Below are 17,090 nucleotides of genomic sequence, written 5' to 3'. Positions count from 1 at the left end.
GAGATGAGACACATTTTACTTTCAGCCCATGTACACAGGCATCACACACAGTGCTCTGCCATGATATCATGGCATGTTTATTATATAGGTTTTTGGTACACACACATAATCAATCTTCTATGTATGTGACATTCTATAGTTTGATTGGATATTATCAAATCACCTAAACAACACTTTTGTGATGTTACTACAACAAAGGATTTTGTGATCATTTACTAGGTTTCTACAACACTCTGTGATAGATATGATTAATGTGAATAAAGCCATTTTTAGGTTAGTACCCCTTGACCTGCTGAGAGGATCATTGTGCTTTTTGTCAGCTTTCACTATCCATCATAATTTCTTGGGAGATGAACAACAAAACATATTCCTAACTAGATGTGAGGACTTTAGGCAGACCAATTTGGGGGTTTTCCTCAATTTACAAGTTCTGTTGGGTTACTTTGAGATGCCTAGCAACACTGTTTGGCTTCTGTTCCAACAAATTCATTTGAGTGTGGTAACTGTAGAACAAGATTCATTATGTTGTAGGGCCTTGGAGCTTATCTTGTGCTTGAGAAAGGAGGGGTCATGGACAGTAATCTTTGGGCTTTTATTCTGTAATTGCAAACTTTTGGGGGTAATAACCTGGGGGGGCTTAAAGTAGGGTATATATTTATTGATCTTATGAGTATTTGCTCTCATGTTATTTCTCCTGTATTGGAGAGAGAAAAATAATCCATAATAAGTCCACTAGTGGGGAAAATTTGAGGAAAGAAGTCACAAAGTGGGATCAGCAGGGGCCCCTCATTCTGGGGTCTGCTTTGCTTACCTTCCTTCCTTGGACCATGACCTTGTCAAACGGTCAGGGTATGATGGCCTCTGGCATCTAAAGAATTAGAAAAAAACACTAATTGCTCATGGGTAGGATGAACTAACATAATAAAAATGACCATCCTACCCAAATTAATGTACTTATTCAGTGCCACACCTATCAAAATACCAAGAAACTTTTTTACTGAATTAGAAAAAGTTATAACAAAGTTCATTTGGAAGAACAATTTCTCAAGGGAAATAATGTAAAAAAATGTGAATGGGGGCCTAGCAGTATCATATCTTAAACTATTCTATAAAGCAGTGATCATCAAAATAGTATAGTACTGACTAAGAGATAGAAGGGAGGATCAGTGGTATAGACTTTGGGTAAATGACCCTAGCAAGATAGTGTATGATAAACCCAAAGATCTCAACTTTGGGGACAAAACCCCACTATTTGACAAAAACTTATGGGAAAATTGCAAAAACAGTATGGGAAAAATTGGTTTTAGATCAACCTCTCACACCCTACAAAAAAGATAAACTCAGAATAGGTAAATCTTTTAAATATAAAGAAGGAAATTAAAAGTAAACTAGATGAACATAGAATAGTATACCTGTCAGATCTTTGGGAAAGGAAAGATTTTAAGACCAAGCAAGAGATAGAAAATAATTGCAAAATATAAAATGAATAATTTTGATTACATTAAGTTGAAAAGGTTTTGTACAAACAAAATCAATGCAAATTAGAAGGGAAGCAAAAATTGGGGAAACAATTTTTAAAACAAAAACCTCTGACAAAGTTCTAATTACTCAGATTTATAAGGAGCTAAATAATTGGTACAAAAAAACAAGCCATTTCCCAATTGATAAATGGTAAGGGCCATGAACAGGCAATTTTCAGATAAAGAAATCAAAACTATCAATAAAATAAGCACATGGAAAAAGTGTTCTATATCTCTTATAATCAAAGAAATTCAAATCAAAAGAACTCTTGAGATACCACCACCTGACACCTAGCAGATTGACTAATATGACAGCAAAGGAAAGTAATAAATGTTGGAGGGGATGTGGCAAAGTTGGGATATAAATGCATTGCTGGTGGAGTTGTGAATTGATCCAAACATTCTGGAAGGCAATTTGGAACTATGTCTAAAGGGTTTTAAAAGAAAGCCTGTCTTTTGATCCAGCCACAGCACTCCTGGATAAGACTTGTACAAGAATATTCATAGCTGAGCTCTTTGTGGTAACACAAAATTGGAAAATGAGGGGATGCCCTTCAATTGGGGAATGGCTGAACAAATTGTGGTATCTATTGGTGATGGAATACTATTGTGCTCAAAGGAATAATAAAGTGGAGGGATTCCATGGAGACTGGAACAACCTCCAGGAATTCATGCAGAGTGAGAGGAGCAGAACCAGGAGAACATTATACACAGAGATGGATACACTTTGGTACAATTGAATGGAATGGCTTCTCTATTAGTAGCAATGCAATGATCTAGGACAATTCTAAGGGACTCATGAGAAAGAATGCTATCTGCATCCAGAGAAAGAACTGTGGGAGTAGAAACACAGAAGAAAAACAACTGCTTGATCACAAGGTTCTATGGGGTTATGATTGGGAATGTAGACTCCAAATGATTACCCTAATGCAAATATTAATAATGTGGAAATAGTATTGCTCAATGATACATGTAAAACCCAGTAGAACTGCTCATTGGCTATAGGAAAGGGGTGGGAGGAGGGGAGGGAAAGAACATGAATCATGTTACCATGAAAAATTTTTCTAAATTAATTAAATAAATCAACTTAAGAAATAAATAAATATTAAGGAAGGTCACTTTTAACCAAGCACAATTCATTTCCCTTCTCCAACTCCTGGTATTGGGGGCATAGGACCCTAGTATATGACTGTCTACCATTACCCAGGGAATGGAGAAGAATTGAGAGTTTTGATGAGAGCCAGGTCTTCATTGGCTATTTACCAGAGATGTCTTGGGTTATCCAAGAGAGGGGGTGAATAATGAACTCCCAAAATTGTATTTATGGATTTGCCGAAGAGAATTTCCTTGTCTTTCATCACTGAGAGAGATTACTAACTAGTTGATTAATTGGTTATTGCTAGCCTAAATTGGTAAATTGATTTTCAGTTTGGTTTTCTTTCTGAAAAATATTTATAATTCTTTTTTTATTATTCAATGCTATCTTTTGTCCTAAATAGTTGGGATCAGATTTACCAGAATAGGTAACACTAGAATGCATCATGAGCTCTGATGCTCTTTAGAACCCATAATTTTTTCTGTTAACCTCCTTCCTTTATTTAGTGGGTGTAATTTGAATTATCTAAAAAATGTTTCCTTTTAGTTTGTGATAACTTGTAGAATTTGCTTGTGAATTGATTTGTTAAATTTAACGACTACTGACTTCCGGGTAATCATGGCTGCAATCTAGACGCCACACGCTTCCTCTGCCTCGCACTGAACAAAATAGACTACATCAAAGGAGCATAAAAATCACTTTTGGCAGAACAGGACTCCCCAGTATCCCACAGAGGCGAAGGTACGTGAGGCTTGAACATTTCCACACTATAATAAGAAGGAGGAAAAGCTTGCACAGAAACGTGAACTGAGCTGCCCTTCCCCTACCCCACCTCCCCCACCAAACCAGAGTGAGCTACCTGAGCGCTCACGGGACAGCGAGTGAGTGGGGAACATCTCCGTCTGGGGGGGGGGGGCACTCCAGGGTCCTTGGGATCTGGGGACTGCCAGGAAAAAACATCTCAGGGCGGTTTCATGGGACGCTGAACAGGGGGGTCCGAGGAGCTGTACTTGGGGCGGTTGCACTGAACATCTGAGTGGAGCTAAACACCAGGGGCGGACCACGCGCTGATTATCTGGGTGGAGCTGAACACCTGGGAAGTTTGGCTGTGATCAGGGCCCCAGCGCTCTAAGAAACCTTGGAGACTGGGAAGAACTAGTCTGAGGCAACCTAAATTCACAGAAAAACCACCTATATCACCAAGATGCCAGACCAAAAAGGAAAGGGGAATAAAACCACCAAAGGGATGGCTCATATGGCCCAAAATCAAGCCTCCAGGAAGAAAGGGAAAAAGGTGACTATTGAAAACTTTTATGGTGGAAGTACCCAAGGAAAAGAGGAGAATGAGGAGGAAATCCAAAAAAAATCAGAACATGCCTCCCAAAATGGAAACTATCAACAAGCTCTGGAAGATCTCAAACTGGAACTTATCCAAAAGATGGAAACCTGGAAAAAAAATGGGAGAAAGAGATCAGCAGTCTGACAGATAAGAATGCTCAATTGGAAAAAGAACTCGAAGCATCCAATAGAAGGACAGACAAAACTGAAAAGCAAAACCAATCCCTAATGACCAGAATTAAGCAACTTGAAGAAAGTGAGATGATAAAACAGCAAGAATCAATAATGCAAACCCAAAAAATTAATGAATTAGAAGAAAACATAAAATATCTCACTGAGAAGGTCACAGATCTGGAAAACAGAGGGAGAAGAGAAAACCTCCGAATTATCGGTCTCCCAGAAAAACCAGAGATAAACAGTAAACTCAATATTATTCTACAGGAGATTATGAAAGAAAATTGCCCCCACTTTCCGGAGCAAGGGGGCAAAATAGAAATAGAAAGGATTCATAGAACACCCTCTATACCAAATCCCCAAAAGACAACCCCTAGGAATGTAATTGCCAAATTCAAGAGCTTCGAAGAAAAGGAGTAAATCCTACAAGAAGCCAAGAAGAGGAGCTTCAGATATAAGGGGGCTCCCATAAGGATCACATACAACTTAGAGGCTAACACACTAAGAGACCGCAAAGCATGGAACACGATATTTAGAAAGGCAAGAGAGCTGGGTGTCCAACCAAGAATCAACTACCCAGCAAAACTGACTATATACTTCCAGGGGAAAGTATGGGCATTCAACAAAATAGAAGATTTCCAAGCATTTGCTAAGAAAAGACCAGAACATAGTGGAAAATTTGATATCCAAGCACAGAAAGCAAGAGAAACATGAAAAGGTCAATATGAAAGAAAGGGAAAAGGTGATAAAATCTTATCTTTTTCTTTATGTCAAACTCTCTTCTATAAGGACTAAATTTACATCAAATTATATATATTAATATGTGGGGAAAATGTTTTGTGTATCTCTCAAAAATTGTAGCATCATAAGAGTAGTTAGAAGAAACATGCATAGGGAATGATTAAGGCATTAAGAAGATTTGGGGAAAGTGGGGGAAAAGAAAGGAAAAGCAAGGTGGGGAACCTTTGATAATACTAAGATTTACTTCAAGAAATAGTGGGGGACTTAATAGAATAATATTTCCCATATAAAGATACACATGGGAAGGGGAAGGGAAGAATTCTCATATGAGAAGGAGAGGAAGAGAGTGTGAAGTGGAATTACTTAAACCTTACTCTCAGTGAAATCAAATTTGAGAGGGAAGAACATCTAGATCCAATGGGATCCTGAATTCTATCTTATCCATTAGGGCAAGAAAGAAAGGAAAATTAAGGAGGGGGAAGGGAAGGGAGCATAAAAATGGAGGGGCTAGAAAGGGAAGCATCTCAAGGGAGGGGATTAGGGGGTCTGACCAAAAGTAAATCACTGGTTCAAAAGGAAATAGCTAAAGAAGAAAGGTCAGAACTAGGGGAAGATATCAAAGTGCCAGCGAATCCACAAATAACAATCATAACTTTGAACGTGAATGGAATGAACTCACCCATAAAACGTAGACAAATAGCAGATTGGATTAGAACCCCAAACCCTACCATATGTTGTCTTTAAGAAACACATATGAGATGGGTTGAAACTCACAAGGTTAGAATTAAAGGTTGGAGTAAGACCTTTTGGGCCTCAACCGATAGAAAGAAGGCAGGAGTTGCAATCATGATATCTGACAAAGCCAAAGCACAAATAGACCTGATCAAAAGGGATAGGGAAGGTAAATATATTCTGCTAAAAGGGAGTATAGACAATGAGGAAATATCACTAATCAACATGTATGCACCAAATGGTATAGCATCCAAATTTTTAATAGAGAAACTAGGAGAATTGAAGGAGGAAATAGACAGTAAAACCATATTAGTGGGAGACTTGAACCAACCACTATCAAATTTAGATAAATCAAACCAAAAAATAAACAAGAAAGAGGTAAAAGAGGTGAATGAAATCTTAGAAAAATTAGAGTTAATAGACATATGGAGAAAAATAAATAGGGACAAAAAGGAATACACCTTCTTTTCAGCACCACATTGCACATTCACAAAAATAGATCATACACTAGGTCATAGAAACATGGCACTCAAATGCAGAAAAGCAGAAATAATAAATGCAGCCTTTTCAGATCACAAGGCAATAAAAATATTGATCGGCAAGGGTACATGGAGAGCCAAATCAAAAATTAATTGGAAATTAAATAATATGATACTCCAAAATCGTTTACTTAGAGAAGAAATCATAGAAACAATAATTTCGTTGAAGAAAAGACAACGGCAAGACATCCTTTCAAACCTTATGGGATGCAGCCGAGGCGGTACTTAGAGGAAAATTCATAACCCTGGGTGCATATATTAACAAATTAGGGAGGACAGAGATCAAGGAATTGGAAATGCAAATCAAAAAACTTGAGAACGAACAAATTAAAACCCCCCAGAAGAAAACCAAACTAGAGATCCTAAAAATTAAGAGAGAAATTAACAAAATCGAAAGTGACAGAACTATTGAACTAATAAACAAGACTAGAAGCTGGTACTTTGAAAAAACAGACAAAATAGACAAAGTACTGGTCAATCTAATTAAAAAAAGGAAAGAAGAAAGGCAAATTAACAGCATCAAGGATGAAAAGGGGGACAGCACCTCCAATGAAGAGGAAATTAAGGCAATCATTAAAAACTACTTTGCCCAACTATATGGCAATAAATATACCAACCTAGGTGATATGGATGAATATTTACAAAAATATAAATTGCCTAGACTAACAGAAGAAGAAATAGTTTTCTTAAATAATCCCATATCAGAAAAAGAAATCCAACAGGCCATCACAGAACTTCCTAAGAAAAAATCCCCAGGGCCTGATGGATTCACCAGTGAATTCTATCAAACATTCAAAGAACAGCTAACTCCAATACTATACAAATTATTTGACATAATAAGCAAAGAGGGAGTTCTACCAAACTCCTTTTATGACACAAACATGGTACTAATTTCTAAGCCAGGCAGGCTAAAAACAGAGAAAGAAAACTATAGACCAATCTCCCTAATGAATATAGATGCAAAAATCTTAAATGGGATACTAGCAAAAAGACTCCAGCAAGTGATCAGAATGGTCATCCACCATGATCAAGTAGGATTCATACCAGGGATGCAGGGCTGGTTCAATATTAGGAAAACTATCCACATAATTAACCACATCAACAAGCAAACCAACAAGAACCAAATGATTATCTCAATAGATTCAGAAAAAGCCTTTGATAAAATACAACACCCATTCCTACTAAAAACACTAGATAACATAGGAATAGAAGTGTCATTCCTAAAAATAATAAACAGTATATATCTAAAACCATCAGCTAACATCATCTGCAATGGGGATATACTAAATCCATTCCCATTAAGGTCAAGAGTGAAACAGGAATGCCCATTATCATCTTTATTATTTAATATTTTACTAGAAACACTAGCAGTAGCAATTAGAGAAGAAAAAGAAATTGAAGGCATTAAGATAGGCAAGGAGGAGACTAAATTATCGCTCTTTGCAGATGACATGATGGTCTACTTAAAGAATCCTAGAGAATCAACCAAAAAGCTAATCAAAGTAATCAACAACTTTAGCAAAGTTGCAGGATACAAAATAAACCCACATAAGTCATCAGCATTTCTATAGAATTCCAACACAGCTCAGCAGCAAGAACTAGAAAGAGAAATCCCATTCAAAATTACCTTAGACAAAATAAAATACTTAGGAATCTATCTCCTGAGACACACACAGGATCTATATGAACACAACTACAAAACACTTTCCACACAACTAAAACTAGACTTGAACAATTGGAAGAACATTAACTGCTCATGGGTAGGACGAGCCAATATAATAAAAATGACCATCCTACCCAAACTCATCTATTTATTTAGTGCCATACCCATGGAACTTCCAAAATTTTTTTTACTGATTTAGAAAAAACCATAACAAAGTTCATTTGGAAGAACAAAAGATCAAGGATATCCAGGGAAATAATAAAAAAAAATACAAAGGAAGGGGGTCTTGCAGTCCCAGATCTCAGACTATATTATAAAGCAGCGGTCATCAAAACAATTTGGTACTGGCTAAGAGACAGAAAGGAGGATCAGTGGAATAGACTGGGAGCAAGCAACCTCAGCAAGACAGTATATGACAAACCCAAAGATCCCAGCTTTTGGGACAAAAATCCACTATTTCATAAAAACTGCTAGGAAAATTGGAGGACAGTGTGGGAAAGATTAGGTTTAGATCAACACCTCACACCCTACACCAAGATAAATTCAAAATGGGTGAATGACTTGAACATAAAGAAGGAAACTATAAGAAAATTAGGCGAACACAGAATAGTATACATGTCAGACCTGTGGGAAGGGAAAGACTTCAAAACCAAGTAAGAATTAGAAAGAGTTACAAAATGCAAAATAAATAATCTGGATTACATCAAATTAAAAAGTTTTTGTACAAACATAACCAATGTAACGAAAATCAGAAGGGTAGCAACAAATTGGGAAACAATCTTCATAAAAACCTCTGACAAAGGTTTAATTACTCAAATTTACAAAGAATTAAATCAATTGTACAAAAAATCAAGCCATTCTCCAATTGACAAATGGGCAAGGGACCTGAACTGGCAGTTCTCAGCCAAAGAAATCAAAACTATTAATAAGCACATGAAAAAGTGCTCTACATCTCTTATAATCAGAGAGATGCAAATCAAAACAACTCTGAGGTATCACCTCACACCTAGCAGATTGGCTAACATGACAGCTATGGAAAGTAATGAATGCTGGAGGGGATGTGGCAAAGTGGGGACACTAATTCATTGCTGGTGGAGTTGTGAATTGATCCAGCCATTCTGGAGGGCAATTTGGAACTATGCCCAAAGGGTGATAAAAGACTGTCTGTCCTTTGATCCAGCCATAGCACTGCTGGGTTTAAACCCCAAAGAGATAATAAGGAAAAAGACTTGTACAAGAATATTCATAGTGGCACTCTTTGTGGTGGCCAAAAACTGGAAAACAAGGGGATGCCCATTAATTGGGGAATGGCTGAACAAATTGTGGTATATGTTGGTGATGGAATACTATTGTGCTCAAAGGAATAATAAAGTAGAGGAATTCCATGGAGACTGGAACAACCTCCAGGAAGTGATGCAGAGCGAAAGGAGCAGAACCAGGAGAACATTGTACACAGAGACTGATAACACTGTGGTACAATAGAAGGTGATGGACTTCTCCATTAGTGTCAATGCAATGTCCCTGACCAATCTGCAGGGATCTAAAAAATACTATCCACAAGCAGAGGATAAACTGTGGGAGTAAAAACACCGATGAAAAGCAACTGCTTGACTACAGGGTTGGAGGGGATATGACTGAGGAGAGACTCTAAATGAACACTCTAATGCAAATTACAACAACAGGGAAATGGGTTCGAGTCAAGAACACATGTGATAACCAGTGGAATAGTGCATCGGCTATGGGAGAGGGAAAGGCGGGGGGGGGGGGGTGGAGGGGAGGAAAAGAAAATGATCTTTGTTTCCAGTGAATAATGTTTGGAAATGTCCAAATAAAATAATGTTTAAAATTTTAAAAAAAATTAACTACTACGTGTCTGATTTTTCAGCCTTTGGCCTTTTTTTGGATGTGAACTGTGAATTCTTTCAAAGGGAATTTCATTTTTTATGTTCAAAAGTTCTGGGAGATTCTCTTCTATTATTTTTTTCACTGTGATGTTAATGTTGTTTGTTCTATTGTTCTCTTTTGGGAAATCTTTTACCTCTATACCACCTCTCTTTGAATTCATTAAATTATGTGTGCATAAGAGCATATTTCCTTTTATTCTTTTCTTTTTTTTAGGTTATTTCTCACTTTTGTGTACTTAAATTCCCAATCAATTTTTCTCTTTCATTGCTTTAATGAGGCTTGCTATTATAGCTTCTAAATTTTTAAAATTCTGCTTAACATTTTTGTTCTACATGATATATTCTTGGTTTTCACAATTCCCATTTTTCTTTTAAAGCACCCAGGATCGGCATGTCAAAATTCCACATTTTCCTTAAATTCTAGTGGCCACTTTCTTATCAAGTGTTGAATCATTTTCCTTTCTTTTGCAGTATCTATTCATGGGTACCTGAATTCATTTACTATATCTGTAGACCACATATCCTTTTGTTATATTTTTTCCTGCTGATTTATGTATATATATTCCAGGTTTTTGAGATTTCTCTTTCTTGGAATCTTTGGTTCTTTCAATCTCCCTTCTTTCTAGGTTATTTTCCTCGTCACTCAATTCTGACTCCTTCCCCACTGATTGTGGGTTTTTTGGAAAGTCTAGATTTCCTCCCACTCTCCAAGTTTGCAGTTAACCAGTTTAGGTTTTTACTCCAGCTGACTTGCCCCAGCTAGGTGCAATAGTGACTTTTTTCTTCTGGATATCCTCCCCTAGCCATCCTCTTCTGCCCCTCTTACTTTTTCTATCCTAAGCCCCTTTAAACAGAATGAAATTACTTAAGATCATCTCTTATCTTAACTTGTTTCTGTATCCCTCAAAGATATCAGTTCTAAAAAAAATATTGGATTCTTATTTTCCCTATTAACATGTTAAAAAGTATCCCCACAGACTCTATTTCAGTTTTATAAATATATAAACCTTCCTCTGTTTTTCTTTTCATTTCCAAATATCTACTCATGTAGATTTCCAAATATATACTCATGTCTGATTGTTTTTTCTCCAGGAATATGTGGAAATATTCTATTTCATTAATAAGCATTTCCCCCTGAAGAGTTTTTTTACTTAATTTAACTGGATAAGTCATCTGGTTTTCCTTGTATTTCTTGTCTTTTGGAAGTGATATTCCTATATCTCCACTTTTCTCATATCAAGTGCTAAGTGTAGTCTTTATTGTGGCCCCTTCATATTTGAACTTTTTTTGGCTACTTGTATATGTTTTTCTTTGACCTGGAAGATGAAAGCTCTGGTTTTGATATTTCTGAAAGCTTGCCTTTAGGGTTTGTTCCTGCAAGACCCATGTAGCTCTTTCTATCTTCACTTTGTCTTCTTATTCTAAGAATTTTGAGCAGTTTTCATTCATAATTTCCTAAAATATGGTTTAGATCATTTTTTGATGATTTTCAGATAATTTGATATTTTTTAGATTTTTCTCCATAACCTATTTTCCAGCTCCAAATGTTTGAGATAAATTTTTCTCTTTTGCACATTTTTATTTGTTTTGACACTTCTTTTGTTAAATCAGTTTTTAGTTTGTACCATTCTTATTTTCAAGGGAATTAGTTGTTAATAAGGTTTCCCACCATTTGTTCTAAAGTATCTATTTCCTTGCCATTCTTCACTTTTTCTCTTGTTATTCTTCTTGTATTATTTTACTCAATAGAATTCAAATAGAAGGTCCTATGAAAAGTTACTGTCTCTCTTTTCTATGCCCAATATCCAACATGTTATTATTGCATAGGTGGATAAAGTGATTATTCTTTGTAATTTAATAAAAGCATTGGTATATAAGTTCATCTTTCATGATCTTCCTGACATTTCTTCAAGAAACTCTAGTTGTAAGTTAGGGTATCCACTTCATGTTGTTTCCACTTACCTTTTATTTCTTTTACATCTATATTTCGAGAGCTTGTAATTCACAAAATTTGATTTATATTCATTACAATGACAGTCATTACAATTATCAAAGTTTTTGTCTAGAAGATGGTGGGTAAAATTTTTTTGAGATGTTTTTGTTTCCATTCTCAAGGATATTCCCTGTTAGTATATGAAAGATCATCAGGCTATTGCTAGATATTTGTTTTAGTTTGGGTACATGTTAATTGTTCCTTTTTTAGCATAGTTTCTACCATTTCTTTGTACAATATACATTGATTTGTACAAATCACCAAACTCTTCCCTGTCCCTCACTACACATTTATTTTTTAATTAAATTGTATTTTAATTAACATTTTTGTCTCTTTATCTACTCTTATCTGCTTAAAAAAGAAAAACAATATCCTTTTAAAAATCCTAGTCAGACAAAACAAATTGACCACTTTGAATAGTATCTTTTTTTGCATCTGGAGTCCATTCTGTAAAAATTAAAATTAAGTGTGCAATAATAAGCATATTATATTTTAGGAGATTTATTAATGGTCATTAGAAATCAAGGAATAAAGAAGATACAAAATAAAGACCATGTGCCCATGGCTGATTAGCCCATTTAAAATATCCACTCTTACCACCACCACCATGCTCACTGCAAGCCAAAGAGCCTGGGACCTCCATGTCACTGCCTAATATCCCTTGTCTACAGGAAGTACATGATGACAGGAAGTCAGCAGGCTCCCAGGAAATGTCGTTCATTTTTTAGGGTAACAGATTTTTAATTATATAATCACTTCTGACAGGAGGTGGGTAGCATACTATACTATGCATTAGTTCTTTGGAATCATATTGGTTATAGTTTGACCAGATTTCTAAGGTTTTTCAAAATTATCTTTACAACATTGTTTTTATTGTTTACATTGGTCCTTGGTTCTACTCCCTTTCATCTGCATCAGTTCATATTAGCTTTTTCAGGTTTCTCTGAAACTATCCCTTTAGTTCTATACATTTCTTAAAACTCAGTAAGATTTTTTCCACTTATATACCTTACTTCATTCAACTCTTCCTCAATTGTTGAGTACTCTCTTGGTTTCCAAAAGGGACCTCTTGATAGTCAAATCTGAGGGCTTTTTCTCAGTTCTTATCCTTCTTTCTATTGCATTTGACTCTGCTGATTACTCTCCCTGGATATTTTTTCCTCTCTGGGTTTTTGTGATGTAACTCTTTCCTAGTTAACATTTTTCTTGACTGGCCAGCCTTCAACCTCCTTTCTTGTCTTCTACCTCTATACTCTATACCTCCCTAACCCCGCCCCCCCGTCTCTCTGTCTCTCTGTCCCTCTGTCTCTCTCTGTTCTCTCTGTTCATCAACCCCCATTGGTTGAAATATATTCTCTATGCAAAAGACTCAAAAATGTACATATCCAACCCCAGTCTTTCCTGGATTCAGTCCCATATCATCAGTTGCCTATTGAGCATTTCAATTAGATTGTCCTGGTGATATTTTTACTGCCAAATGTCTTAAATTAGATGCACTATATTTACTATTAAAACCTTCCATCTTTCCAACTGCCTTTGATTTGTGAAAGACACTACCACCATTCCAGTGTCTAAGGTTCATAATCTCCATATCATTGTAGGTGACCAAAACAGCCTCCTAATTGGTCTTCCTCCTCTATTTTCTTCTACATACTACTTCTAAAATTATTTTCATTATGTATTGATCTGTCTGTGTTCCTTCTGAATATGATTAACCCCATGACTCCCTGTAGCCTTTAGAATAAATTATAAGTTGTTCTATTTAGTTTTTTAACAGTTTTTAATATCTTCCACAACTTGGGTTTATTGTACATTATTGTCTCTCTCTTACACTTTCTGATCCACCAAATTGATCTTCCCACCTTTCTTCATCCATGAGAGTTAACCTCCTGCCTTTGTGATTTTACACCAACCCTTTCTCTTTCTTACTTCTCTGCCTACCATCCGTCTTTTCCTTTTACTTATACAAGTGAGGCATCATATCCTTTCTGAAGCATTTCTTGATTCCATCTTTTCCCCAATGCCATTATTATTCTCTCCCATTGTGCCTTGTATTTAACTACTTTTGTTTTACATTCATCTATCGACTCATCTATCTATCAACCACCCATCCATCTGTCTCTGTCTACCTAGCTTTCTACATATATATATATATATATATATATATATATGTACATACCTAAATGTGTCTGTCTGTCTCCCCCTTTCTCTCTGTACTTTTCTTCCTCACTAAGAATGTAAGTTCATTGTGAATAAAGGACATGGCATTATAATTTTTACTTCCAGCTCCAGCACCTACCATAGATCCTAACACATACTAAGTACCTAAGAAATATTTATCAGGAACTCAGTTTTTGTTGGTTCATTAATGAAGTTACTTGTGCATACTGAGCTCTTATATTTGTCAGGACTTCTTTATACATAGACAATATGCTTGAATTTCACAAATACTTAGGATTTCTATGTCTACTACCAACTTACTTTCTGTATTAAAAATAATAACTATAGTAGAATTGCACATAAAAGTTTAAATTTTTAGATTTACTGATTTAAATCCAACACTCTAGGTATTACTTTATACATTCATCTTTTATTATATATTAATATGTATTTTTATTTATTAATTTGTACCAAATCTACAACTAGAATATACTCTTTGGGAAGAGATTGCTTTTATTTCATTTTTCTCCAGAACTGCCCAATGCTACTTGCAATACTTAATATCTGCCTTTTGACCAACTTCTTATTTAGTGCTGCTAAAAGAAGTAAAAGAATACTCTCATGTGCTCTGTTTATTTTTATTCTATTCTATCAAGAGAAAATAATTGCCAACTTTAAGCAGTGTTCCTCTAGAGGAAAGGGAGATGGGTAGTGAATCAGATATTTTGAAGGTATTGAGATTTTGAGTCTCAACATTTAAATTTAGAGTTAGGTAACTGGGCAAATCATGTATCTATAATGAAGCTTGGGTGGGGTTGTATAAAATGGGAGTAATCAGACTCATAGTACCTTTGGTACATTATTTTTGCATGTAAGGCTCTTCGCAAACTTTTAAAGCTCTATGAAAAAAGTAAAATCCCTGTGCATGGTCCTTACATCTGGGCCACATAGTCCAGATGATTAAAGCTTGATGCTAAAATGACCAAATTCATAGGTTTAGTTTATTTTGATTGAATATTTACTGCTAGGCACTATGCTAACATGGGACAAAATAATTCATTGTAAATAAAACTATCCCAGCCTTTAAAATTCTTATAATCTAACAATGATGAGAATAAAATAATTGATAAAGGTGGCTATTGTTTAAGGCTATTAGCATTATAATTGAAGTAAATAGAAAGCTAGGCATATAGAGACATGTTTATAATATATATATATATATATATATATATATATATATATATATATATATATATACACACACACACCCTTGTGTATAACGGGGGAGTGGATATCATTTACATCCGGAGAAACTGAGATAAAGATTCATGTATGAATTGGCATTTGGTCCAGTTCTTAAAGAATGGATAGGGTTAACAGCAAAGGAAAGTAATGAATGCTGGAGGGGATGTGGCGAAGTAGGGACATTAATTCATTGCTGGTGGAGTTGTGAACTGATCCAACCATTCTGGAGAGCAATTTGGAACTATGCCCAAAGGGTGATAAAAGAATATCTACCCTTTGATCCAGCCATAGCACTGCTGGGCTTGTACCCCAAAGAGATAATGGACAAAAAGACTTGTACAAAAATATTCATAGCTGCGCTCTTTGTGGTGGCCAAAAACTGGAAAACGAGGGGATGCCCATCAATTGGGGAATGGCTGAGCAAATTGTGGTATATGTTGGTGATGGAATACTATTGTGCTAAAAGGAATAATAAAGTAGAGGAATTCCATGGAGACTGGAACAACCTCCAGGAAGTGATGCAGAGCGAGAGGAGCAGAACCAGGAGAACATTGTACACAGAGACTGATACACTGTGGTATAATCGAACGTAATGGACTTCTCCATTAGTGGTGGTGTAAAGTCCCTGAACATTCTGCAGGGATCTAGGAGAAAAAAACACCATTCATAACCAGAGGATAAACTGTGGGAGTGGAAACACCGAGGAAAAGCAACTGCCTGAATACAGCAGTTGAGGGGACATGACAGAGGAGAGACTCTAAATGAACACTCTAATGCAAATACTATCAACAAAGCAATGGGTTCAAATCAAGAAAACATGTAATGCCCAATGGATTTATGCGTCGGCTATGGGGGGGGGAGGAAAAGAAAATGATCTATGTCTTTAATGAATAATGCTTGGAAATTATCAAATAAAATATAAAAAAAAGAATGGATAGGGTTTTCGAAAATTGAAATGTCTTACAAGAATTGTTTTACCATGATTAATGAATAATATAATTTTGAATATCATTTATTGTGACCCCTGAGGAGCTATTTGCAGAAGCCTTTTAACCTTGTGGTAAATGGTCCCCAAATTGTGTTTTATAATTCCTTATTCTTTCTTTTAGACATATTACTATTTTCTGTAAAACTCTTTCTTAACAATCTATTCCTCCATTAACCTACTATATAGTTTAGTCACCCAGATAGTCAAACATTTTAAAATGGTTGATAAAATAAGGTTACTTCATTATATGGACTTAGTGACAACTATTATTAACCTCCAAAGGCCTAATTCCTGATTTTATGCACATCTTCAAGATGATAGATGTTGTTAGAAATCTGACCCCCTACATTAGTGCTATATTCTTATAACATGTGAGCATATTTTTTTTTATTACTGTGTTAATTTCCCTTTTTTTTCTTTTAGGAAGATGAAGTAGAAGGTTCAGAAATCACTCAATTAGCATGAATACACTGGAAGAAGCTGACATACCACCTTAAAAATTAAAAGAAATAAACGAAAAGAAATATGATTTCTTTTGATTGAGGCAACTCTGAATGGGTGAATCCTGTAAAATGGATTATTTTTATATTTCCTACAATAACTATCAAATTCAATCTTCCTATATTTTTAGTTTTTTAGGTTTTTTTTTTGGTTTTGGTTTTGGTTTTTTTATGGGACTTGATCCTTACCTCATAGGGAATTTTGTTTGCTTATGTTGGTATGGGGAGAACAAAGCATCAGTTGATAATGATACCAAATAGTACAAATAATTAAGGTCCATTATTTCTAATATAAATCATACCACCCTCACAGATACACACTCAATAGTTAAAGCAAATTAATTTGAACTAAAGACAGACTAAAGTCAAGCTCATATTGAATATGGTATAATTAAAACTCTTCATATTAAGAAAATTTGAGGTAGTTGAATTTTTCTCCACTACATCACTAATGAAACATTTTATTTTCCCTTATCTCTGTTCTCCACTGGACTGTG

At 35.5% G+C, this 17,090-nt stretch overlaps 1 protein-coding gene across 2 annotated transcripts in view; it reads left to right on the top strand.

Annotated features, from left to right (window-relative positions):
* The window catches only part of LOC103101763 (sodium-coupled monocarboxylate transporter 1-like), a 228,164-nt gene extending 211,516 nt beyond the window's left edge, over window positions 1-16,648 (top strand). For both annotated transcript variants that reach the window (XM_056798700.1, XM_007503479.3), the window contains one exon: window positions 16,517-16,648. In XM_056798700.1, coding sequence (XP_056654678.1) covers window positions 16,517-16,558 — 42 coding nt within the window. In that variant the 3' untranslated portion in view covers window positions 16,559-16,648. The remainder of the gene's footprint in view (window positions 1-16,516) is intronic.
* The last annotated feature ends 442 nt before the right edge of the window (window positions 16,649-17,090 follow it).

This window comes from Monodelphis domestica, chromosome 5 (assembly GCF_027887165.1).
Source record: "Monodelphis domestica isolate mMonDom1 chromosome 5, mMonDom1.pri, whole genome shotgun sequence".
Taxonomy (NCBI): domain Eukaryota; kingdom Metazoa; phylum Chordata; class Mammalia; order Didelphimorphia; family Didelphidae; genus Monodelphis; species Monodelphis domestica.
The sequence above is the reverse complement of the archived record's forward strand: the minus strand, read 5'-3'. Positions and strand labels throughout refer to the sequence as shown.